The sequence below is a fragment of the Epinephelus fuscoguttatus genome, linkage group LG8, assembly GCF_011397635.1.
Source record: "Epinephelus fuscoguttatus linkage group LG8, E.fuscoguttatus.final_Chr_v1".
NCBI lineage: Eukaryota > Metazoa > Chordata > Actinopteri > Perciformes > Serranidae > Epinephelus > Epinephelus fuscoguttatus.
In genome coordinates this window covers 18,766,068-18,793,608 of record NC_064759.1, presented here as the reverse complement: position 1 = coordinate 18,793,608, position 27,541 = coordinate 18,766,068, and the positions used below count along the sequence as shown (strand labels likewise).

General features: G+C 41.2%; 2 protein-coding genes across 4 annotated transcripts; one reads left to right on the top strand and one right to left on the bottom strand.

Moving 5' to 3' along the window:
• The first annotated feature begins 767 nt into the window (after window positions 1–767).
• On the top strand, window positions 768–10,405 carry LOC125892785 (endoribonuclease ZC3H12A). Its single transcript, XM_049583016.1, has 6 exons — window positions 768–1,029; window positions 2,362–2,810; window positions 3,237–3,376; window positions 7,295–7,529; window positions 7,731–7,837; window positions 7,995–10,405. Exons 2-6 carry the CDS (start codon window positions 2,437–2,439, stop codon window positions 9,035–9,037), a joined length of 1,899 nt encoding a protein of 632 aa, XP_049438973.1. The 5' UTR covers window positions 768–1,029; window positions 2,362–2,436; the 3' UTR covers window positions 9,038–10,405.
• A 2,273-nt stretch (window positions 10,406–12,678) lies between these two features.
• Window positions 12,679–19,262, bottom strand: LOC125892793 (CAP-Gly domain-containing linker protein 2). Of its 3 annotated transcripts, none has more exons than XM_049583029.1 (8): window positions 19,124–19,262; window positions 17,364–17,474; window positions 17,169–17,253; window positions 16,597–16,781; window positions 15,501–15,597; window positions 15,293–15,410; window positions 13,529–13,768; window positions 12,679–12,950 (listed from the first exon to the last, which is right to left on the bottom strand). In XM_049583029.1, exons 2-8 carry the CDS (start codon window positions 17,436–17,438, stop codon window positions 12,893–12,895), a joined length of 858 nt encoding a protein of 285 aa, XP_049438986.1. In that variant the 5' UTR covers window positions 17,439–17,474; window positions 19,124–19,262; the 3' UTR covers window positions 12,679–12,892. The 3 variants fall into 3 exon arrangements, with proteins under 3 accessions (XP_049438986.1, XP_049438988.1, XP_049438987.1); XM_049583031.1 differs by having other exon boundaries at window positions 15,293–15,395; XM_049583030.1 differs by having other exon boundaries at window positions 17,364–17,470; window positions 19,124–19,223.
• Window positions 19,263–27,541: the final 8,279 nt, after the last annotated feature.

Here is a 27,541-nt window from a genome sequence, read left to right as displayed (position 1 = left end):
TTTTTTTATATTGTAGTGTGAGCTATAAAACACATTATAATTTATTTGTTAATAATATGTAGGCTAATTAAAATAAATAAATAATAGTAATAATAATAATAATACAGTTCTTTGTCTTTAATTCATTTTTACACATCCAAAAAAAAAAGGAAAACCTAAAAAAACCAAAGGTGACGGGGAATAGCTGTTATTTTGTCCTGAACCACGAGAGGGCGTCTTGTCCTCGAGATGATTTTATTTTATTTTTCATAATGTACAAAGTAGGAGAGCACGATTACTAAAAAAAAAACGACTAAGGCATTGTTCCAGACTCAACCAGGAAGATTTAGATCAAGGTACTTTCGAAACTATTGTGCAGAATTTTTAAATCAGATTATCATTTATTAATGACAGCCACCATTGCATGTAAGCAACACATAGACATAAGCTTTAGAGCTCGTTCACAGATATAACCTTAGCCTAATATAGGCCTTGCTTGGGTTTGTTTTTTTTTCATATAAAAAATGAGGTTTTAATTGTTCCAAATAGTTCAGTATTTATTGTCTGTAAATGTCCTCCATAAATAACTTCACTTGATGTGACTTTGTTTTAAGGTGCTACATCTGTAATACCTGCATATTACAACAAAGAGTGGACTTCATTTCATTTTATGTGTTTATTGTCACTGTATCGCCCAAAGCAACAACAGCAACAAGAAAGAAATGTGAAACACACACACACACACACACACACACACACACACACCCATAGAGAAAGACAGAAAGCAAATAGCTGGAGTAGTACAGCGTGACTGACTGGCAGCCAAGGGGAAACACCTTATCTTATCTCGGATTTATGCAAATGTTTCAAGGCTCAGCATGCCTCCGTCCGTCTGGAGGAGGAAAGGGGAAGAAATCATTTTCCAGGAGGGAGGTGCTAACATCAAGTCCGTGTCAAAAGTTACTGTACTTCGCTTCGGAAACATTAACGGGAGTTTGAAGAGACTTCAGTCGACAGATGGGACACGGAGAGACGGACACGAGCAGTAAGGTGAGCTGTCTTTTCACCTCTGTGCTGATAACGAGACATGAGCTGTCATTATCTAACCGGCCGGTCAGCAGTGGAAATGTACCGCCGGAAATGTGTCACCTGAGTCAGGTAGAAGTCCTCAGCCACACAGGGACGTTTATTACGTGTTTATATGTAGATACAGTTGACATAAGGTATATACAGTGAAGCGGAGCAGCGTTTCTTCCTAATATAGTCACCAGAGTAAAGCTGAGTTACATTATTAAAGGAGCACGGGCTTCTTATATTTGATAAACTGTGGTAGGCGAGTCTTTATTATTACATAATAAGATATTTACATGTGTAGTCTTATCAGATACTCCAAAAGATAATGTAGTATACATATTAACATGGGAAAATGGCAGCTGGCTGACAGTTCTGCTAAGAGTATTTTAAGGAATAGTGGTCAATATAATTCATGAAAGTGCTTAAAATGAAGTCATAAAAATGTTCAATAATGATCATTTTTCATTATATGTTAATTTATTAGTTATTTTCTTGATTATGCAATCAGTCTTATTAAACCACAGGCAGGCAATGTGCTTATTAAATGTGTTAAGTGTGTTGTAATGACTGTATTTGCTTGTCTTACTATTTGTCTGCTTTTACGATGTTGTCTTTTGTGTTTGGTGAGCCAAAGACAAATCTTCACCCATGGTTGACAGTAAATTATATATCCTATTCTATTTTTTTTCTATCATTTGGCCTTTAAAAAAACACATAACACCTTATGTTTGAGCCTGAGATGACATCATCAGAAGTATTTTGTTCAACCAACAGTCCAAAACCCCAAAATGTTCAAATCACTTTCATTTAAGAACAATAAAAGCAACAAATTCTCACACTGAGCACCTAAAGGACATTTTTGTGTAAGCATTTTTGCTTGAAAAGACAACGATTGATTATTAATTTTGTGTTGATCGATTAATCGGTTTACTTGCAGCTCTGTACTGTGTGAAAATCCGTAAAAAGGAGTGGGTGGAATAGTTACTGAAAACTTCTATTGTGCAACTTTGTTTTGTGGTCTAGCCGAGATATCAGAGTTTCCAAAGATACCAAACATGTCAGGTTGAATTTTGAGGACATGTGTATGCAGACTATTTCAGTTTGAGGTAATGGTTCAGCCATAGAATAATAAATGGTCTCTGGTTGTGATATTTAACTTGCTGTCAACATCCAAGAGGAAGTAAATCAGAATATATAGGATTCTGTCAGATAGTGTGGTAAATGATTATTTTGCAGTCTTAAAGGAAACCTGATGATTAATGATGTCAAATAAACATATATCCCTAATTAAATGTCATTTTCCTTCAGTCTGTCAATGAACACCACTCTGCAACTGTGTAACACGCCTTCTATGCTGCTGAAAAAAGCCCCAAATGCTCCAGGATGGATCAGGTACTCCCCAGCCAGAGCTCAGCGTCACAACTGCTCGAACCACACAGCGAGGAGCTCCAGCTCAGAGTGGACTTCTTCAGGAAACTGGGTTACCCCTCAGACGAGGCGATGGCTGCCCTGAGGAAGCTGGGCCTGAGCACAGACACTAACGCGGTGCTGGGAGAGCTGGTTCGGAGCAGGACAGGCGCTACGCCCTGCTTGCCCGGTTCTGACGGTGACGAGAGGAGCACAGGGCAGAAGGACCCTCTGCTGCCGGCCAGCTGGGCTGCTGGACCCTTCAGAGTCACACCACAACTGGGAGAACGGAAGAACACAGACACAGAATTGAGGCCTGTTGTTATTGATGGCAGCAATGTTGCCATGAGGTAATCATGCTAACCTATTTTCTCTCCTTTATGAGTTTATTCATTCCAATTATAATTCACATACCGCGATCACTCACTGCCATGTTGTCATTTAACTCTGCCCTTGAAATATGCACAGTCATGTCACTTTAAAAAGGCAGGCGTTCACCACCACCACCACCCTGCCTGTGCATGTTTTTGTCAAGGCCACTGCTACAATATGCAAATACCAGGCACACACCTCAAAATCTCCACCTCTCAATAGGTATGAAATATAATACAGGAAGTTCACAGCGAGTAATAGCCTGAGGGAAGATTCCCTCCGAGGGAACATTCAAAGGCATGTGGTGTTTACACAGATCAACTGAATTTTTACTTCTCCCTTTCATATTATTTATAGTCAAATTACTTGTTCTCCTCCTCTCTCCCCTGCTTCTGTTTTTACAGCCACGGCAACAAGGAAGTGTTTTCATGTCGAGGCATCCAGCTTGCAGTGAACTTCTTCTTGGATAGAGGTCATAACACCATTACCGTGTTTGTTCCCAGCTGGCGCAAAGAGCAGCCCAGACCTGACGCCCCCATAACAGGTAAAGGATACAAGAAATGTACAAGCAAGCAGGTGGTTCTCATCAAGCTGAGCAGTGTTAGTTTGACCGCACAAACAATCCTCAGTCAAGGCAGAAACAATCTCACTAACATGACCCTATTCTTCTGAATATGACAGTACTTTGAATTTGAGCAGCATATTCCCTTAGGTCTTAGTGAAAACCAGTTTCAGATTAAGACTGGTGGGATATGTCTGAGTCATTCTTCGGACATGCATTTGGAATATGCGTCTCAGTTGGGGTTTTTACTGCAGTTTGTGACACACTTTCCTTTGTCTCTTTGCAATGTTCGTGGATGGATTGCACACAAGTTAACAGTTTGGTTGGGACAGAAATGCATGCTCCAAATAAAAGCCCACATTTCTGCTCAGAAGGACAACACACCTATTTTAAAACCCTATTAAAGACTTGGATATCAACAGGTTTTTGGATATGGGCAAATACCGCATTAATTGGAGTATGCAGAGCTGCACGTAAAGAGGAATTTTGAAATAATTTAGCTCATTGTGCTGTTCAAAGTCTACTGGCAGCTACTGGCAACTTTTAGGGTGGAAAATTTGACTGCGTATTACTCAGTGCATGAGTTGACATCATGAATCAATCACTTCTGCTCCGTTTGTTGTTATTGGCTCTATTGCTTTACAGGTGGCACAATGGTGCAGTGTTTAGCATTGTTGCCTCACAGCAAGAGGGTTGCTTCGAACACCAGGGTGGGGTAGTTTTTATGTTCTCTCCATGTCAGTGTGGTTTTCTCCTGGTACTCTGGTTTCCTCCCACAATCCAAAGGTTAATTAGTGATTCTAAAATTGCCCGAAGGTGTGAATGTGAGCGGGAAGGGTTGTCTGTCTCTATGTGTCAGCCCTGTGATAGTCTGGCGACCTTTCCAGGGTGTATACCGCCTTTCGCCCAGTGTCAGCTGAGATAGGCTCCAGCCCTTGACCCCTGGCAGGATAAGCAGTTCCGGAAAATTAATGAATGAATATTGCTTTACATGTGCTTTAGTGGTGACTGGATCTTCAAAGAAATTTAAAGTAGATGAATTTCAACCGCATTTATCGAATTGCAAATATTTAGCGTTGTTCCGGTGTGCTCCGGCAGCACTACACCTACATTTCTGAGATATCGCAGCCAAGCTGGAGGAGATGGTAATGCAATGTACGTTTGTGCAGTGTTAAAGAAAAATTAAAAACAAGCTGCTGAGTGCAAAAGCAGCAGCGGGGTGGACAGAAAAACATTTTGTTAGCTCACAAGCAAGTACGTCACAAATTAAAGACACACTTTAAAACAGGGAAATACAAATCCCTGCCACGCTTGGCTGACACGAATCAGGCCAAGCCAGCACTTCATTATGTAAAACAGTAAGCAAATATGTCAATGTTCACACAGCCTGACATTCAGCGCTGATTAATTGTTACGTTCAGTTCTGTGCTCAACTAGCTATATGAGCACTGCCCATTACATAAATAGTTCAACAGCTTATTTTACTGAGTGTGGAGGATTTTTTTTTGGCTTTTGTAATCTGTTAATATGCTTATAAAAAGAAAGTAATGTACTGTGCAGTACAGCTGAGCTGACAACAGCACCCTCAGATTCCACCTCTAAAAGCTATTGATTCACTCAGTGACGGTGGTGATTCAGTGTCGTCATTCCATTCAATTCAAAATTGTTGATAGAGTTTTGTTCATACGTGCACTGAACACCCCAAGGAGACAGCGAACAAACAAGACGGGACGTCTCCGCACCTTTCCAGCCAACAACACCTTACAAAGCTGGAAATACCAGTGTTTGGGAGCTGAATGCCAGTGCTCATAACTTACATGATATTTATCATTTGTGGTTATGCTTGCGTCAGATGCGCTTATTGCACACAAAATATTTTGACACTCCGCCACTGGAGAAGCAGTCTAGTCTAGTCTGACGGGATTGTCACTGATGACAGAAACACTTCAAAGTGAAAACCGCTAACCACCGCTTAGCTTAGCGTAGTACAACCACTGGAACAGGAACAACTTTGTTTATATAGCATCTTTCAAAACAAAGTCACAAAGTAGAAACTTAGAAAAAGTTTAAAAGACGCAAAAGTGTCTTCACAGTCTAGATCGATGGACTGTGAGTAGATCTTAGGATAAAAGTGTTTTCTAACTTTCCCATGTCTTGGATGGGACCGCTAACTTCTTGGAGTTTCCGCTGGTTGCTGGCAAACTGATCCAGTTCAAGAAATATTCCAGCACATTAACTCGATGTACACTATCGTTTTGTACTTTGCTGGGTTAAACAAACAAGATATAATGTGTTCATTAGTGAGCTTTAGAGGTGTTCGTCAGAAGGTTGGTAGATGTTGAATTTCTTTTAATCAGCCAAAAATCTGTGCTTCTTTTGCTTTATCCCCGATGACATTTGTGCCTTAATACAGCTTCTCTTTTACCAGTAAATGTGACTGTGGCTGCTACGTAAACCTCCTCTGAAACTGAAACCAGCTGTAGGTATGCATATTCCTGTATCTGTGAATCAGTCTCGCAGCAGCCAGGATATACTGTTTCAGTGTTGTCTGAGGCAGAACTATTGAACTCATGCCAAAGCAATGGGGCAACACAGCAAGGATTGAGAAACAGAGGTTTATCCAATTGCCTATCAATTTCCGTATGAGGCCAAGACAACAGTGAGCGTGGGCGCGCATTAAGAATGATTTGCTGTATTAGTTTCCGTGTGGGCACGGTGTGATAATCATCTGGCCATAGACACAACAAAGAGCTATACATTTCAAACAGCTGAGTCACTCACATTTTTTGGTGTATCTGAACAATCCAGATTATTATCATATCTAGTCGATAACATACTTTTTATTTAATGTTATTGCAGCATGTTTTCAAGCTATTCACACTTACCTAACCTTTGACATCTTTAAGAATATTATGAAGGGTGAATCATCCTTTAAAACTGATGCATCATCACCTTGTGGCTCTCATGATTTAGTAACTGTGCTGCCGGGGTGGAGCAATCCAAAGGTTCTATTTCCAATAAGCGAACAAGGAAGTTAAAGTCAGCCGCAGTCATTCCTGGGAAAGTCCCATCAGGAAGTACAGCTGTGTTTTTTCTTCCCCACCTAACCTATTTGTAGTTAACTGCTGACAGTCATCTACAGCAAGAGGTTAAGTGAAGACAGTCACCCTAAGGAGCACTTAGCTACAGAGATACCTTTAAGTGTTTGTGTGTGGTCAGTAGCTCAGCCATGCACACCTCCAGCTTGCATGTAACCCGGCCTCTCAGTCATTCATTCATTCAGATTTCACGGTTCATTTCACCTCACTTCTAACTTGTGTAATTAGCAACTACACTGTGTGTATTTGTTTTTATTCAGTCACATTGCAGATAGAGTATAATATCGTATAATTTACATATTAGATGATGTAATAACTTGTCTGACGTCTCAAGTCTCCTGTGGGTGATTCCTGGGTGTTTTGTAAAATGCTTAATGCATGTTCTCTTAAGTGCTGTGGTTTTTGTATCTTGAACGTGCGGTTGTGGATCATGTCAAATGTGTGTCATGTTACATAACAAAGCTATTCACTGAGGGGCGAAGGTTATGTTTCAACATTGTAGGGGACAAACATATAAATAGGGGTTTAGTGTCCTCCCTCAGGAAATTTTGAGCATCAAACCCATGATTTTCTGCATTGTGGTGAATTTTTCTGCATCAGTGTTTGGAGGAAATGTCTGTAATTTGGTCAAAATAAAAGTCCTCTGCTACTATGCACATGTTCCAAAATACTGAGGAGGGCATGTCCCCTGTGCCCCCCCCCTTAAATCTACACCAGTGTATTTACTTTATGTACAGCTTTCAGCAAAAACACTACACTATCTCTTTGCCGCCATCTAACTCGTGATTTTTTGCACTTTCAGATCAACACATCTTGACAGAGCTTGAAAAACGGAAAATAGTGGTCTTTACTCCATCGCGACGCGTTGGTGGCAAGCGAGTGGTTTGCTATGACGACCGCTTTATCATCAAGTTGGCGTACGAGTCCGATGGAGTGATCGTATCCAATGACACCTACCGTGACCTCCAAGGAGAACGACCCGAGTGGAAGAAATGCATCGAGGAGAGGCTCCTAATGTTCTCCTTTGTGAATGACAAGTGAGCAATTAGCCTGTTTTTCTACCTGAGCATGTGAGGTTTCACATTTCCCCTCCACCAGTGCTGTTTAATGTGGTTCCAAAGGGCATGTTGCATCTTGAGGTTGTAACCAGGGGAACATCATTACGCAGCACCCAGCTGATTTGTCTCAAGGAAATGAAGAAATCAGTCATTTGAAGCTGTGTTTGTTTTTTTGTCCAGGTTCATGCCCCCAGATGACCCTCTGGGTCGCCATGGCCCCAGCCTTGACAACTTCCTTCGGAAAAAGCCTCTGCCAACGGAGCAAAAGAAGCAGCTTTGTCCATATGGTAAGATAAAGTTAGCACAGAGCTCAGGAAGCCTTCTGCACAATAAACAGTATTTTTATTGTTTTATTCCTGTAGAGTGTTACGACAAGGAAGTAAGCTGATTCCCACATGAGATGACGTATAACTTTTTTGTATTTTCATTTTTGTTTTTCCTCAGACAAAAAGTGCACTTACGGCATCAAATGTAAGTTCTACCATCCAGAGCGGTCGAACCAGTCCTACTTGTCCTTGGCTGATGAATTGAGAGAGAAAGCCCAGATTTCTACTGCAAAAGAAGAACGAAATGCCAGATTATCACCCAAACAGCTTCAGTCTGATCCTGGGCCTGCTCACAATGCCTTTTCCCACCCTCAAGACTCTAACGCAGACCACGTAAGAGACAGGCAAAGTTCTTCACATCCCGGCCAGGTTTATGAAAATGCACTGCTGTACTGGGAGGATCCTAGAAAAAGTCAAAATCGTATGCCCTGTGCTGTAACAGGAAGCCAGTGTCAGAAAGAGTGGCCTGGGCTGCACTCTGTGCCCAATCATTACTATTCCAATATCTCTCATGACTACCTGGATTCTGGCCTCGGCTCTTACGACAGTCAGTACTCTGACTTTTCGCATTGCCTCAGCAACTCCCACAGGCACAAGCCCCAGCAGCAATGTTCTCTCGCTGGACCCGTACATGCCCCAGTGCAGTTAGAGAGAAATAACACCAGCCAGTCTTGCAGGTGCTGTTCCCATGTAGTGCCCTCAACAGCGCACCAGCGACATCACCGACACCAAAACTCTAAGGGTCAACCCGAATACGACACCTACCCTCCTCACATGTTCCCACCTGGTTTGCCCCACCCCAACAGCCTCCCCAGCCAGCTCCATTACAGTGGAGCCCCACATCATCAGCAAAGTTACTGGTCAGATCCTTTTCAGGGGCTGCCCCAAGCCAGGTCCAGTAGTCTCCCCTGTTCGGCCCATTCCTCACACTCCCACAACTCATGCGGCTCTTACAAAGGCCACCAGTACAACTCCTGGGGCCAGCAGCAGTCCAGCTCTCCTGCGTTTGACTCAAAAAGGTTGGAGCTCCGCAAGAATCTGCAAGCCATCTTCAACCCGCAACAGGTGGATACAGTCATGGAAATGTTTCCTCATGTGATGAATGCAGAGAAACTGGCTGCAGAGATCCTCAACCTGAAGGCTCAGAGAGAGATATTCTGATAATCCCTCTGATTACTTTCTTGCCTTGCATCCTCTTCAGTCAGAACTAACATGACACTTGTGTTGACTCACTGTCATGGCAAACAGGCAGTCTCTTGAGAACCTTTTGTAATGTCTGTAGAGGAGTGATTTGAAACCTCATTGAAGAGATGACTCTGTGTAACGTGCTACCACGTTGCCTTCCTATTTATGAACAGTGGAGCCAATCTTTTAAATGCGTTCGTATGACAATGTAGTCAAATGTGACCTTGTCATCCAGTGTTTTGGATGAAAAGTGCCTTTAGATGAAAAGTTCTAGAGTTTTGACTGTTGATGCATATTGTGTCAAATGTGATTTATTTTAATCTTTGTCCCAAAATAAGTTCTCAAGCATTTAGGGAATCACTGTATAAGGGCATGTTTCCACATAGCATTCTTCTTTTGTGGAAAAGCTATGCAAGTGCACTGAAGAGCCTTTCATCCTAGCACTTTTTAAATTATTCGCATTTGCATGTGGGTTTGGTTTCTATGACAATACCTTGACAGAGGGGTGACGACACAGTCAACCCTAACCCTAACCCCCAACAACAAGCCTACAACGCATATGGTGGTTAAAGCACAACATTCACCAGCAACAATGAGTGTCCGCCAACTGATCTGCTCCCACAAATGCACTTTTGCGTCTTAGTTTCTGACTGGCATATCATGCAGAAGCTAAAGGAGCGGCATTGATGGCACTAGCACCTTTCTGAAAAGTTCAGAGATTTTCAACTAGAGGCGCTCAGAGCACAAAAAAGCCAGAGGGCTCTAAAAAAAAGACTCACTTTCCCATACGCTCTCTTTTCATTGGGAATAAGTGGAAAAAGAGGTCATCACTGAGGAAAAAAACTCTATGAGGACGCAGGCCCTAAATTATTATTTTTTTTCTTTTACTTTCACTGTAGTTTTCCAGAACAGCTTGTTGTAGTTCAATATTATCTCTGTGAGGTGTTGCTAAAGTATGATTAAGTATAGTAGCTCAGTGCATTTAGTTGGTGTCAATCCAGCCGGAGATCCAGACTCTCAGATTGTACTTACACAATGTCCTGATCTAACAAGCAAACTGAGAAGAAGGCTTTGACTCCAGCAAAAGGAATTTGCTGGTGTGTCATCACCCTTTCCTGTAAATCTGCATCAGTTTGATGAAACATTGTCAGAACAAGTGTTGCTGTAATACGTTGCATGTATTTGTGTGATTGCGAAATGAAACTGTAAAATTTTGGAATTTAGTTCTCAGGAACATGCAGATTTATGTTCTCTTAGAAAATCCATTTGTATATATTGTGAGATAAATTCATAACATGTCTTGAAAAAAAAAACATGTCATTAAAAATAAAAAATGAAATGTCACATGTTAGTTATGATGGTTGTCTTCCTTGTAGTGCAGTACCAGTTTCTCTTGAGCTCATGACTCCAATGTGTATCAGGAATTTAGTATTGGCACTTACTCATGCTTACATCATCCCATATTGCCTAAGATTCCTCAATTCCCTTATTAAATTTCACAAGTATGTCTCCCACGTACAGACGTGTCTTCGACAACCATTTTTATGAAAAATCTGGGACAGCCCAAGGGTTTTACAAACTTAGAAATGACCTGCTCTGCAGCCCATTTTGCAAGCTTGAACAAATCAGAAACTCATTTTGTGTTTCCACTGTCTGAGGGGAAAGGTCACTCTGTGTGTGCATTTGTGTGTGTGCTCAAGTGTCAGACATCAATTGAACAAAGTTTATGGCTGTTCCAGAGTTTCTGTTCAATGACACAGTTTAGCTCGACAACTATTTGATGGATTGCCATGGAATTTTGTGAAGACATACTGTACACGGTGTCCATTGGATGACTCCTCATGACTTTGGTGTTCCTTTGTCTTTTCCTTTAGCACCACCATCAGGATGGATTGCTGTGAATTTTGGTAAACACATTTATGGTCCCAAGTAGAAGAATGGCAATCACCTCAATTCCCTGACTACTTTGGTTGATGACCAAGAGGCGCTAAACTAGTGGTTCCCACCCTTGTTTTCTTTAGGTAACCCTTTTCTACCATTGGGTGAACTGATGACCCCTGACTAAGTGACATTATTCATGGATATTTCATTTTATATTCAATGCAAAGCAAAAACATTACAGAACAGATAACAAACTGTACAATAAACCCAAATAGTGAACCCAGTGACTGCAAGAGGTTTGTGTAAAACAAGCTTTTGGATAAATTTTGACAAGATAATTCCAAGTGAATATTTTTAGGATCTTTGTATACAATTCCCTTTTTGTATTTTCCCTGATGCTTTTCCATGGTTCTAATAGCTCTTTGGGTTTTGTGTACTTCTCTAATGCAGGACGAGACTGTTCAGCAAACGCTCTGTAAATATAGCTTGTGTTCAGGTCTTCTTTGTGCCCTTTATCTTATGGGATTTTTCTAAGTTTATATCTTAATAATAAAAAATAACAGTTGCATTTAGTTTTCTTTACAGAACTATGAAAATGCAGGGATACAAAAAAGGCCTATATAAGGTCTATAACACAAGGGCATAAACTTCGTTTCAACATTGTGTGAGTTTGGAGTGAGTTACTGCCCCAAGCAAGGGAGTTCAAGTATCTCAGGGTCTTGTTCATGAGTGAGGGTAGAATGAAGAGTGAGATGGATCGGCGGTTGGCACAGCCAGACCGTCGTGGTGAAGAGGGAGCTGAGCTGGAAGGCAAAGCTTTCAATTTACTGGTCTATCCACGCCCAACCCTCACCTATGGTCATGAGCTCTGGGTAGTGACTGGACGAATGAGATCGCAGATGCAAGTGGACGAAATGAGTTTCCTCAGATGGGTGGATGGGCTCAGCCTTGGAGAAAGGGTAAGGAGCTCAGAGTAGAGCTGTTGCTCTTTCACACTGAAAGGGGTCAGTAGAGGTGGTTCGGGCATCTGATCAGGACGCCTCCTGGGCGCCTCCAATTAGAGGTGTTCTGGTCATGTCCTACTGGTAGGAGGCCCCGGGGCAGACTCAGGACACACTAGAGGGATTACATATCTTGTCTGGCCTGGGAACACCTTGGAGTCCCCCAGGAGGAGCTGGAAAGTAAAGTTGGAGAAAGGGACGTCTGGAATGCTTTGCTCGGCCTGCTGCCCCCATGACCCGGTTTCGGATAAGCGGTTGAAAATGGATGGATGGATGGAATGTGGGGGATACATATGAAAAGGGGAGTTTAGAGGTCCTCTGTCATAAATTTCTGAGCATCAAACACTGAATTCCTGCATTCTGGTGAATCAATTTATGATGTAATCGTCTTTAATTTTGTCAAAATAAAAGTCCGCTGCTACTTCATGTTTTTATTGAAGGGGACAAATGCACATGTTCTAAATACTAAGGATGTTTCCTATGTACCCCCCACCCATCACTCTTCCCCTAAAAAAATCTACAGCTATGCTATAACATGCTATTATCATTGTGAGCATGTTTGAGCATTTCGCTCAGGGCAAGAAAAACATTTTTTTCATCACAGTGTTCAACAGGTTTTTGAGACCTATGGCTGTCATTCTTAAAGTTTTTTTTTCTTTTTAGCCAAACCTTACCCTGTGTTTGTGAGACTGACATGCTGTATTGCTTGTTACTGTATGTGAGCAGCATGGCCCAACAACTAACTCAACAAAAATACAGCAGTTACTTTCTGCAACTGTCTGCTGAAGCTCACACAAGGGAACTATTTGATTAAAAGGTATTTTTATTGTGAATAACAGACAAAAACAATACACCCCTTTTATGTATATACTTTGATACAAATCCATGGATGTAACTACTGTTACCCTCTTTCCAATCATCCAGATGGGATCAGCAGTCTGTTTTCCTGTCATTCCCAGGCCATGAGTAGTTTGTGGAATGGTACAAAGGCACCATAGCCAGGCTTGCTACAAAGGACAGAAACAGAAATAACAAAATATTAATGGTGTTGGAAATTCATTTAAAAAGTGTTTATTTACTTTATCCATGTGCAGGATAGCCTTGAGCAGTTTGTATGCTTGTTGTACTTCACCACCAGGTTAAGTCCCGCTATGTCAAATTTGTCATTGCTGCAGGCAAGAGAGTTCACACCTTGCATTTTAAGTTCACATCTCACCTCTTAAATGCTGTAATTTGAGGCTGACACGTTTACCACAGCAGGAGATTTGCATATTCAGCTCAACCACTAAGTGCACAGGATTTACTCAAGTGTGTCTGGAGGCTGTTAAATACCTAAGGAGCGAGTGTGTGATGCCTTCATTCACAGGGACACTTTAATGTGACACTATGTAACCCAGGCTTTATAACAGATGATCCTGCCAGAACATTACAGGTTCATGTAAACGTACTGTGTAAATCTGCAGTGTGATATCTGAGTACACAGTAAATCCCAGCGCAGCCCTGAATGTTAGGTTACACACCCTTTATACATTTAGACACTGCATGTTGGCTTGTGTTCACATGGTAAGAAAATGAGATCAGTTACCATTCAAAGTAGCTGTGTCCCCTGTGGCTGCCGTCATGCAATCCGTGGTCAGGTGTCTGCAGCTCCACCCCAAGGTGGAGATCTGCCTCCCCCTGCAGGTGGCCCAGGAAACGAATCGTTCCTGTGCTGATCCGTCCAGACGGCAGCATAATCCTGACCCGGTGACCCAGCTCCAGGTCCATGGGGGAGTGAGGTACAAAAACTCGATGAGGTCCTTTGGACATCCTCCATGATCTCACACTGGCGTAAGTGAGGGTTCAGTCAGTGATACAACAAAGACAGAGATGATCAATTCAGATTATATCATATATGGAGGGTTTTTTCTTTATTAAAGGTTCTGTATGCAACATTCAGAGCATTAATAAAGCAGCAAACTATTATTTGCTGTGTAAAGATAAAGAGTCCTGAGCTGGGAATGAAGTCACACTACCCTGTGTGTGTGTGTGTGTGTGTGTGTGTGTGTGTGTGTGTGTGTGTGTTGTAAATCAAGCTTCTCTGTGGTTGCCTTGTGGTGAGCTGGCATGTTAGCGCATGTTTGTATCCCACTGATATTCTGTCAAGTTTATGCTCATGTGTTTGTGTTCACTTCCTGTTTTATTTTGAAATGTGTTCTCATTGTGTTTAGTATTTCTTTTACTTCCTGAGTTTTCCCGCCTCTGTTAATTACCTCATGTGTTTCACCTGTGTCTTGTTCAGTTCACCTGCGTGTAGTTAGAAATAAACTCTTGTGTATTCAAAGCCCAGTTCAGTTGCCAGATTGTCATTGTCGCCCTTGTGCGTTTATGCGCTCCAGCCTTTTCCTCATGTTTGATTCCTTGGTTTTTCACTGTGCTTGGAATTAGGGACTTTGCTTTTTGTGTGAGCTCCCTGAACCGACTTTTCTGCCTTCACTGACTGCCTTCACGTGTTTGACCCCCTGACGTCCTAAGTAGAGATTTGCATTGATAAGCTGTTCATAGGTGTTTTGTACTAGATCATTACACCCACTGGCTAGCTCATCACTTCCGCTTAGCACTGCGCTCATGTCGTGGTTACTGCTGATATCGGGACGGCATTGTGATTGTGGTGTAGCACCCACCCTATGGCTCCCCCAAGTTAACACCATTAGCTCTGTCAGCACTGTTGCCATTGTTTAGCACTGTTTATGTAGTTAGCACTGTTAGCTGCTAGCTGCTAGCTCAGCCAACTCCATGATGAGAACCATGTCCTGACAACTCATATGGCCAGAGACCCTCTGAAAATAAGTAGCGAAGTGAAATAAGATTTAAAAAATGTTCACTAAATCTGTTGACCATGCAATCCTAGTTTCACCTTTTGAGAAATACACTTATTCACTTTCTGGCAGAGAGTTACGTTAAAACATTGATACCACTTTCACTTATGTACAGCAAATATGAAGCTACTTCCAGCTGTTAGTTAGCTTAGCTTAGCATAAAGACTTGAAAGCAAAGACCAGGTAAAAGCTAGCCTCTGTCTAGAGGTTGCCAAATCCACCTACCAGTGGCTGTAAAGCTCACTAATTTGCACGATATCTCCTTTGTTTAGTCTGTACAAAAACTGAAGAGTAAAAACATAATCTAACACGGGATATGGATTCTAGTAAATACCATTAGAGAGACAACTAAGAGGCGGAGGAGGGATATGATTTTTTTTTCACTGATTATCTGTCCTATATACTGCTGTGTGGACATGTAGTGATAGTTTCAGCAAATATGACAAAGTTATTGCTATAAAAGTTATCAGCTACTGCTTTTAAGGTAGTACCTGGTGGCTGAAGATGAGGAGGAGGAGGAAGGTCTCGAGCTCAAACTGCTTGCATAAGTGTCGCTTCTTGATGACACCTCAGACTCTCTGTGTTGATACATCACTATGGAGAGACCACCTGATCATTAGAGAGCAGCAGTCGACATTACTGAATTCAAAAGCACGCATAAAAACTTATGAATAGACTCAGTGTGTTTTTGTCATTTACCTGAACACTCCTCATATGCTTCTCCATTGTCCACACCTGCCTCTCCCTGCTCATCACCACCACCCACGTTCACCAACACTCCAGCCTGAGAGGCCAACTATGCAGATAGAGACAAATTATCATGACCGAAAACTTTATTTTCATTTGCAGTATTATATTTGGCGGTATGGCTCTATTCTGGGGCCTCTCTGCTTTTCCTCTGGCCTACGCAGAAAGCCTGTTCCATGCGCCTACATGGAAAGCCTAAGGAAGCAAGAGCATACCTCTCTGCCCTTCCATGTGCAAATGAGGAAAGCCTTGGGCAGAGAGAGCAAACCTCCCTGCCCTTTCATGCACCTACATGGAAAGCCTAAGGCAGGGAGAGCAGCAGCAAAGACCCCCCAGGAACAGAACAGAGCCAGCATTAATGACAAACAGAGATCACACTGATAAGTCAGACACAACATGAAAAGGAGGAGCTGGGGTAGAGGTGGGTTGCAAAGCAGCTTGCATAGGAAGCAGCAACAGTAGGCAGGCCAGAGCAGTTTAAATAGGGCGCCCTTAATGAGATCGTGTCCTGCCTGAACTAACACTATGCTCAGTTTCTGTGCAAGTACCTAAAAATTGTACCTGTTGCTTTGGAGATAGCGATTTCGGGGCTGTTTCTTGTTAACAAAATAATTTTCATAATATTGTCAGATACTTAGAATAATAATCTGAGCCTGTCAGTGGCAAGAACAAGCACTTCTTATGGACATAAGTTGACAGTGCACAAATGCCCCAGTTGGTTACATTGCAGCCTGTGTGGCCCCTGCCAGGTGCAGCAGTCTCGCTCAACACTGGACCATTTCCAAAAACTGCTGTCTCCATTAGTCACTTAGGCACACAACATGTGAAAATAGGGTCTATGGTGGGCAGCAGGTATTTTCCCTTTAATAGAATATGTTTTTATGCTGTGGTAATACTGCTTTTACTTTTACGGTTAATGATTTGAATACTACTTCCACTACTGCTGAAGTCCATTCAAACACACACACACACGCACGCACGCAGGCACGCACGCACGCACGCACACACACACACACACACACACACACACACACACACACACACACACCTGATTACATAGCTCTTCCTGTTTTCTTTGCAGCTCTCCAAACCTCCTTTCCCACGATGCTCTCTCACAGGCGACCCTGGTCTTCAGTGACAGTATCTCTTTCTCAGTTTTGGTTAGTCTTTTATGAAGGGCAGTTGTACGGTCGGGACTTCCTGGTATGGCTGGTATCGCTTTACTTTCAGAACCTGACAAATAAAGTCAAATACGGTCATCACATCATATCTCGCCTTACACACATTCTTAGAAGGTGTAGAATAGACTCACAGTAGGATGCAGACAGACCTTTGGCTTCATAAACTAGATAAGGCAATACAGCTTGTTGTTTACAATTAACCCTGATCAATATGATAAATAGACTTTATTCCATCATAAAAAGGCATTTTGAGGGGAATAACATCTTTTATAATCTCCCCAAATAGAACAAAAAGCACTAATGCATATTTAAGGCTTGTGAAGCTTGAACACACCAGCATCTCTGAATCGATTTAACCCAGCTAAAAAAAAAAGTATTTTCAATTAAAAGTAAACATTTTATCCAGCAGTTTTTATCTGTGATTTTATGAGATCCTCACCCACAAGTTGTTTCAGCTGTCGGCTTGTGTCCTCCGTTACGTGCCGTTCCCTTGGCAAGAATTTGATTGCATTGTACGGGCATATCTGAAAGCCAGATAAACACGGTTTACAGCCACCATAAAAATCTAAATGTGTTACTGACGAGTTGTCCGTGTGAAAATACAAATGACACATTTCACAGAGCACACACTCACCCAAAGGAACCTGCAGGTGCACAGTATCCCCTTGAATGTCCATGTAAATGCCGTCCACAGGATATATGACGTCATGTTGAAGCATGTTCACCTCACATTGTGGTATTCTGACTGAGGAAAGATAATAATAATAATAATAAAAAAATTCAACCAAGAAGATACACCACACGTCGAAAAATCACAACAAACTACAACAAGACAGGACAAACCAAACAAGGACAGAGGGAAAACAACTGAGACATAGCACTGTGTACATAAATATTTGGATACGTGATACACACAAAAATATATACGTGCATGATACATATTTTACATAGTACAATATCAAATTTTATTTTATATTATAGCTGACACCTAAGATTGTAACAAAGGGTGCAACTCATCAGTACATCAGGTTACAGCAATATAAGGGCCCCATATTTTCATGTAGATGTCTTGCCTATTTGTCAAACCACTCCTCCACTGATATATCTCCTTTAGTTTTCCAATGTCGCAGCACTATTCTGCATCTGGTAATAAGTGTTAAGCCCACTTCCTTTCAGCAACACATCTGATAGACAAACCATTGGTGTCTGTACGAGTGCAGGGGACATCACTGTATTGATGAAGGCAATAACCTTAGACCACAGAAGATCTATCATGGGGCATGAGTACAGCATATGTAAGAGGGTGCCACAAGTGGTGTCACATCTCCAGCACAAGTCAGAGTTTCTAAGTCCTAACCGTGTCATTTTACTTGGGGTCCAATAAATCCTGTTGATTCTACATTTCTCTTGATACTTTAAGCCACGATCCAATAATTTCCCCCCATATTCCACTTGTTATCTCTTCCCCAATATCCCTCTCCCAGCATCTCTTTAGACCTTCAAAACTGGGTGGCTGAGAGCCCCTCAAGAGGTTATAAAAACATGATGCTTTTCATTTTAAGTGCCAATCCTGTTACAATCTACCCTGTATTTCGGTTCCTGGTATTAGTGGCAGTTGTCTAAAGCATGCCAAAATACAACTCTGTAGCTGAAAGTACTTCCAAAACTCCTTACTTGGGAGTTTGTACTTTTCCGTTAATTGTTCAAAAGACAAAATTTGGTCTCCGTTAAATAAGTCCCCAATATACACGATTCCCAATTTCACCCATCCAGACCAGTTAATTTTTTTTTCCGTGCGTGTGTGCATATTTTAAGGGTTGTACTATGCCACAGTGATGTTTTATGTGTACAATTGGGATTTGAGCCCATGATCTTGTGTGAGGTTCTTCACGTCTCCTGTGAGAAGGTGAGGACTGGATTATTGTGACGGATTTCGCCACCAGTTTTAGCAATAAAGGCCTGGACAGGATGAGAGTATGTGAGGTCTTTCTCTACAGACACGCAGACAGGAGTTTGCTCAGCTGACGTATATAATTCAGACAATAGTTTGAGACAGAAAGCATAATGATACCAGAGGCCTCCATTTGGTATGGCGGCATAAAGTTTTGTCCGATTTACATATGTGTTTTTACCAGCCCACAGGAAAGAATGACTTATTAATTGCATAAAGGGATGAAGTAATTTGGCTGAAATTATGTTGGATCTCTGTATATTGATGATGCAGTTTTACTGAACTGTGGTGTAATGAATCCAAAGGATCAGGTGTAGGCTGCTAAAAAAAAGTAGGCTATCTTTAGTTGGATGCTGCCACGCTATGTCCTATAAACAAACAAATGAAAAAACATGGATGGAAACACACTTAGGGAAAATGTACACACAGAGCCAGACACTGACCTTTGCCAGAAGCTCAACTGTAGGATGGGAGGAAACAATCCCATGTGGGGTCATAAGAAAACGGTAGCTCCCATTTCTGCTCAATGGGTCTCTGTCCTAGTCCATGCCGGTGAATGCTAATGTGGCGCACAGGGCTCACTGACCTGTTGCTATGCACCGAGCCTGTGTGAACAGTGCTGCTGACGACTGCTGGGTAGGTAAATCTTGTCTAATCCTCTTAGTCATGCAGTTACACAGTCCAGTTGCATCCAGGCTGCTTAATTTGGGCTGCTGAGCCTTATCTATAAACAATGTGAATAAGCCTCCACATGCAGTGCAACTGTTCCCCCTGTTTGTGGACGAAGGATTCAGTGTCAGCATCCATCTGTTCTGTCTGTCTTTTGATTCACTTGTAGGAGCTGAAGAGGTAACAAACAAATATAAGGCCCAAAACTTTTTTTTTTTTTTACGAGGTCCCATAAAATTTACAACATACTTTACACACAATTTGTATTTGCTTGTTCCCACTTTATGAATGTTTTTTCACACTTAGTAAAATAATAAAACCAAAGGAACTTTAGACTTTAGACTTTTTTTCCACAATGACCCCTCCTGGAGGTGTGTGGACATAGTTATACATGAAGAACAAAAGATAACAGATATAAAGTAAGCGGACAGCGACACTTGCTGTCCAATGATGGGTAAATAAAATACAATAGAAATAAGACAACTAATAATAGTTAAACAAATATATAATTGAGCAAAATGGTAAATATTCAACATTTACTTAAAGCTGTTACTGTTTTGTTTATTGTAATTAACTACAAAAAAATTAAGGGAACACTTAATCATCACAGTATAACACCAAGTCAGTTAAACTTAAGTGTTCCCTTGATTTCTTTAACAGTGTATTTGCATTACATTACCTAATATGTTTTTTCTTGTTGTAAAATCTAGGACAATCTAATATTAAAGCTCTAGTGTGTAGGATTTAGGGACATCTATTCACAGAAATTGTATATAATATTTATGTTTTCTGTAGTGTATAATCACCTGAAAACAAGAATCATTGTGTTTTTGGAGAATGAGCCATTTAAATATGTCCTCTTTCATTACAGTACAGTAGCCCAGACCAGACGTATCAAACACTGGCTCTAGACAGATGCATACAGTTCTTGTCCATGCTTGCCACAGGGAAGCAGATTTATTTCTGCAACCTCACCACTAGATGCCAATAAAATCCTATGCACTGGACTAAAAATAGTCTAGATGTCTTGTATCATTTTATATAAAAGTGCCTAAAATTTAGCCTGACATTTGTATCTGTACCTCCATTAGCTTTTGGCTGATGCCTGGCAGAGCATCACTAGTTAAGAAGTGTCTGCTGATGTGTGTCTGATGTCCAGATATTAAGATAGCATTATGATATGCTCGACTTGATTGAACAGGTTAATGAACTATTTTGTTCTTCAGTCTGTCAAACTATCTGGGTCTAATAAGGAGTGATTCAATTGTCTGGACTGTATCTACTTATAATAGGGTTTTGTTGCTTGGTTGAATGTTGTGTCTTGTATTTATGTGTAGGCTATTTATATGAAACAGTGTACATCTTAGGATACAAGACAAACTTAGATTTAATATTCTGATCTTAAAAAAGTGTAAATCAAATCAAAAACTTAAATCTAATTCTCTTGGATTTCCTAATTTTGCTGCTGCATGTAAAATGATATGGGTGTTAACATTAAAATTTGGATTGAAAGTTGTACGTTTAACCTTGTACTGTCTCATGTCTTTGCCACTGAACCCAAAAAAACAGGTCACTGTCCTGCTACGTACTGTCTGCAGCATATGTACATCAACAGGTGGCTGTTGCCTAACGGACACTGAGCCCTTTGTTCAGTATTTCAGAAGCAAAGTTTCCAGGCAATGCAAATCCTATTTTGAATACTCTATATATTCTCAAGTTGTGGTTTTGGATGTTGTTCATGTCCTGAAAAAAAAGCTGGAGAGCTCAGAGGAACTGAAACAGTGTCACTCTGTCAAAAATATTTTTGCCAGACATGTTGTATATTACATGGAAACTACATACTGCAACAGTGAGACTGCAACCCAGACGTTCAATACACAAAACAGAAACACATTTAAATTTAGGAACCATAGTATATTTGCATGTATTAAGTAGCAGAGTGTTCATGCCTTTTTCTCTGGTAGGTGCTGGAAACAGGATTATTTAAGAGATGTTTGTTGTGCCTAAACCGCCGCATCATATGTCTCCCTGTTAGCAAATCCAGTGTGAAATGGGGTAGCATTTCTTTCCAGTGTCTTAGCCTATTGATTATATAGTACAAGAGTTTTTGGTTTCAAAGAAAAGCTGAGCGTTCAAGTGAAATCTGAGCCTATAGCTATCTATAGGGTTTATTTCTATGTGTCAGTAGGCACATAAATTCAGTGCTTCTGTTCAAGTGTAATACGTATATCTGTTATCTGCATTCAGACGGTCAGAAAATCTCATCTCAGGTCATGTCATACCAGCCCAGCCACTAAAAGAAAATATTGGCATTGTACATTTCTGCAAACCAACAGACAGGTTACATTTGCATGTTTCATATGTCTCATATTAACACTGGAGTAGTGGAGTGGTTCATGAGCTGGCTTTGTCATTGGGAGGTGGAGGAGATGATGGATGGCGTGTAACAGAGGTGAGACGCCTGCCAAGCTGCAGACCACTGTTCGAGACCAACAAACAACAAAATTAAGGCCACCTGTGAACCCTGCAGCTTTATGCCCTGATGAAGGCCAGTGAGCATGGCTGAAACATGTTGGTGATTTTAATGTTCATCATGAACTAGCCATTTAATAAAGGCCTTTTAACTTTTGCACCAGAGAAGAGTTGCCTTGGATTTTGTTTTTTTCAAGAAACAACAAAATCGGTTGTGATTTAGTGAGTCGTTGCTATTTCCAGCAGCTTTATAGCCACTAAACATGGGTGTTTTTCAGCAAACTGTCATGGTTGCCACAAAAAGTGGTCGTTTTTTTACCGTAACACCGCTGTGTTTCCACCTGGGATTGTGCACCCTATAAACCGGGTATTTTAGGCCGAAACGTGATTTTTTTCTGAACCATAATCAGATGTTTTCAATTGAACCTAATCACCTCTTTACCACAGTGTTGCTGAAATGTAAAGTTTTGATGCATCCGCTACTTAATAAGATACAAATGTAACCTATCCAGGACGACACAGTGGTGCCATGGTTAGCAGTGTCGCCCCACAGCAAGAACGTTTCTGTTCCCTCGGGGTGGGGGAGCCCTTCTGTGCGGAGTCTGCATGCTCTTCCCATGTCAGTGTGGGTTTTCTCTGTGTACTCTGGCTTCCTCCCACGGTCCAAAGACATGCAGGTTAATTGGTGACTCTAAAATGTCGTAGGTGTGAATGTGTGTCAGCCCTGCGATAGTCTGGCAACCTGTCTAGGGTGTAGCCTGCCTGTGTGCTGTGCACTATGAGTACCCAGATGTTGCACTCAAAACGTGGAGTGTGGAACTATGGACACCTCTCGCCCTCAATGGTCGTCATCTTGGCAACGTAGCAGAAGGGGAGGGACCACTTTTCAAGCTGGAAATGACAGCCGAGGACTGTGGAACCGTCAGCGTCGCTGCATTGTACAAATGTTAACAAAAGTTATACATGTGTTTTTTGCACTAAGCACCACTATACTGTTGTCGGGTATAAGCCAGCAATATGTTTATTGGGTTAATTTAGCAGTCTGTAATGATTTGGTACCCCGAATGATAACGCGAATGCTAATGCTAGTTTGCTAACTAGCTAATTTGCGGTCGTCATGTCCATTAAGTGCATAACGGTCGTGTTTGGTTTAAGACAACACTACCTTGTTGAAATTTGCGTACTACGCCAATGAGTACATAGAGCAACATAGTATAGCCTACTACATGGAAGTGTACTAATGGAAGTATGTGATTTGAGACACACTATAGGTGAGCTAGCAGCAGATGCACACTTCCTGCTATGCTGTGATATGGTTGGCACGCTTAATTCAATAGAAATAAAACAGTTCCTACATGAAACTGCTCACAACAAGGGACCCTCTTTAAATGGTCTAAAGCGGACGGCGGAGGGCACATAATCCATGTCGCAAGTGTCATTGCTATTTAGATGCAGGTGCAGTTGTCATTTCCACGCCCTGCGCCCTCATCGTCTAACTAGCAAATGAACTTGCGCTTCTCTGGGTGTGTTGGTCTAAAAATGAGGAGTGGTCAGGCGCAGTCATGGCGCGTTGCTAGTTAGATGACGTAAAAAGCAAATGCGCCAGTGACCAACAAACACCTGGTCTGAAGTCAACGGCGCAGTATTTTGCTGTTAAACAAGTTAGTAATATGCGTCTCTAGGCGGGTGCACAACACGCATGCACTCTGCTCAGATACACACAGAGCAGCCACACATATGCAAAAGACAACAAATAACAATATGATTACAATGTAAAGGTTATTATTGTGCACATTAAAATATTTATCAGAAACACGTTTTAATGGTCAGTCATTAAAAAGAATGATCTAATCGCAGTAATAATGATCATCATAATCTGTAATAATGACAAATGAAATTGTGAAATTATCTGACCAATCAATCATTTTTTTGATTGAAAACCAAAGCCCACACATTGCATTTATTTTAACATGTTATACTAGGCTACATTAAATACTAGGCTACATTATATTATATTATATTATTATATTGTCATCTGAGTGTAGAGAGGACGCACATGCAAATAAGAGGCAGAACACAGCTCTAGGAAACATGTGAAAACAATTAACAAACGTGGGTGGGGGAGAAAATGCTGAACAGGTCCTAGCTGCAGGATCAGCACCTTGGGGAGCTCTGCGGCAGTCCTGACAGCTGTGCTCTGTTATATGATGAAAACAGGTTTGAATAATATTCCACAGATATTTAGTAAGATCTTTCTTATATTAGTGATCCCACGCCTGCTTTACCTTGGGGAGCTTGGGTGCCTGTCTGCTGTCCCCGTAGATCTGGTTCTGACGGGCCTTCACCTCCTGGACGAGGAGATCCGTCTCCTCAGCTGAAAAACGCTCACTCTTTCCAGTTGGTAAGTCCGCCATCTAACTAGCTCTCCACCATGTGCTCCAATCACGCCTTTTTTAAAGGGAATGAGAGGTGACACTCTGATTGGCTTATTGAATGATACGCCCAAAATACACCCATGACTAATTCACAGATTAAGTCCAACCCTTTTAGACTCTCCGCCATGGTGCACAGTCTAAAAACGCGCTGTCTAACTAGCAAGTGACTGGGACACGCCTATGCGCCACACACCTGGTGCTTCACGTTTTAGACCATCTAAATAGGGCCCAAGGTCTGTGGATTATTTCGAGTAACTGGGTCATGACTTCTGGAACAAGACATTTTTGTTTAGTTTGTTTAAATGTGGCCCTGTTTTTTTGGTGTTTTGAGCACAGCAAGCCGGGTGCCATTTAGTTCCATTATATTTGAGAGAAGGCAGACATCTCTACGGCCGATATCTCCAACACTGGACAACTCTGACCAAAACAATCTAGATTAATGAATAGCACTACCGGTAAGAGAGAAAAAATATGTATTTTTTATTTTGGTGTGTACTGTCCCTTTAAAACAATAGTGACCTGTATATATGCACACTGAAAGAGTTATTGATCAAATGAAAAACTTCATACCCAAGAACAGTGTTGCAAATTGTAAGGGAAAACACATGCTAAACATTCCTACATTTTCTGGTGATGCGAAAAGAAAATATATCTTTAACCAATTTGCAATTTCCGGGTTATTAACTTCCTGAGGACAATAAAACACTGTATCTCAGACTTTGGATTCTGTTCCCAAAGGACATCATGAAGGAACCTCTTCAAGGGGAACAACTACAGCCACTGATAACTCTGTAATGCTCATATTGATATGTCAGTGTTGTTTTAAGACCCACTAGAAAGATCCAAATGTACCCTTAATGAAAATCACAGCAGACATTTTTACACCTGCTGTAGATTTTTACACCTCCAGCAATGATGCCCACATGATGCAGACCCAGTCTTTCGGATACACGGTCCTTACCTCTTACCACCTACAAACTTTTCCCTAAAATGCTAGTGTATCTTCAGTAACAACACTTTAAAAAGGCCAAAGACAGCAGACAACATTTCATGTGTTCCTTGAAACTGCGATGAAAAAAAAGGAAGGACTTCTGTCACCTGAATTGTGCAAGTGCCTTTTGTGTCTTGCCCAAGAATTCTACGTTCTTTAGGGCCACAAAGAGGTAATTGTAGTCTGTGGGGGCTTTATGGCTGGCAGAGAGAGAGGGGGTCTGATTTCACATTGTGTTGAACAGAAACCAGGAGGTTCCCTATACAATCACCCCACAGGGCACTGAAATCTCACCTGTACTCTTATAGACTCGCAGAGGTTTAATCCACTGAGTTATTTGAGTAAATCGTTAAATGCTGGGTGTGTAGTTTAACATTCATCAATATACAATGTGATGTATTGTAATGTAATATCTTCTTTTATGTTGAATTGACACATTGTAAAGTGGTGTTTAAAGATATTTTGATAGCCGAAAGTGGAAACAGTATTTAAAGTTGTTTTTTTTTTTACCTATCTGCATACAATGTAGCACAGTTCTATTATATGTTAGATTTTTTAAAAATACTTGATTACAATTTCACTGAATTAGTTAAAATTAAGCATTTAGTTTGATGTCTCTTTTGTTGACAAGATTCCAGGTCAACACCAGAACTCATAACCAGTCACAATGGAACAATGAAATAATGACTCTCATTGCTCTCATTCAAAATGCTCACTATGAAAATATCCAAATGAGCCTTATCTAGGAATCATTACATCAGTTCTTGGGGCATCTTTAGACCCACCCAGCAACCGCAGGCCTTTTAGTCTCCTCCTCTCACAGCGGTATAGCCATGCAGGTGAGAGTTTCCACTTATTACGTTGCCACTTCAGTGCTGTCGACAGGAAGCAAAAGGGGGGGAGGCGACAGAGAGCAACAGAGAAAGGGAACGCCAAAGAGAGAGAGAGCTCATTCACTTCAACCACAGCTGACAAAAACAAGCCCTCCAAAGTGCACTGCAGGTGAGTGGACTTTAATAGAGACATTACTGATTTTAAATGATGAATTGTGAGAGCGTGATTTAAATCCAGCGAAATGGAGCTTTTAAGTTTGTGCACAGAGAATCACAGGGGTGATGCAGGTCAACAACAGTGGTGCTATTGTAGCCAGTGATACAGCAGGGGGAATGTTGTGGTGTTGTGTTTGGACGTTTCTGTTGCAAATGTTATTTTATGTATGCTTTATTAAGATATATTATGAATAAGTAGGTCACCAACAATTATTTGGATAAATATGAGTGGATTTAAAAATGCGGATCAGTCAGTTTGAGAGTGAGTCCAAGAATTTACTTTTTTTCCAGATATCATTTCTGGTTTTTTTTCTATGCAGATGACTCCTAGATGTGTTGTATTTCTGTCTAAACAACAGTCACATCCTTCAAATTGTTATCCTATTTTGGCTGATTACAATATCACAAAACACTGTCAGGGTTTCCTCCTCCTTTCTAGAAACATACAGACACCAGTGGTAACACTGATAAAGATTCTCTTTTAAATATTCACAGTAGGTGATACTGTTGAATGTGCCTGTTTTTATTTAATTAGTCCTGTAATTAAATCTAACACTTAATCCACCAATACAACCTGATGAAAAAAGTGTCATTTACAGCATCAGAATTTAGCACCTGCACACACCTCCTGTACAGCAAACTGAATATCCTCTAAGAAATCTGAGCTCCACTTTTTTTTTCTTTTTTTTTTTTTTACAATTAAATTTTGTATTTTCAACTGGAAGCCAAAATGGCCACTGTTGTCACTCAGTTTCCAGGGTGTAGAGCCCTGAGGAGGTCATGCTGGGTTCCAGGGGAGAGGGGAAAAAACAAGCCGTGCCGCTTAGCAGTTCTCCCAGAGGGACCGATCGAGGAACAAACACATTTTAATTGTGTTCACCAATAAACCTCTGCAAACAGAGACGTGCAGGATATAAGTGTGTGCCATCGCACAAAACTAATCTTAGCAAATCTGACCTTATGCGCAGGTGACCAGCCAGGAAAGTTCCTTATTAATGCTCAAACTTAAAATGTTCTGATTGAAGCTTTTGTACCGATGATGTAAAAAAACTGTGTGTAACAATATAAAAGAAATTAAAGGGCAGCTTTAAATCTCACATCTATCAATTTCTCACTGTTGTGACTCAACCAAACAATTATGAGATTAGTTTCACTGGAACAATTAGAGGATTGTAAACAGAGGAGAACTAAGCCCTCACAGATCAAAGGAACTTCCCAGGTGGGTCACAATGAATGAGCACGGCT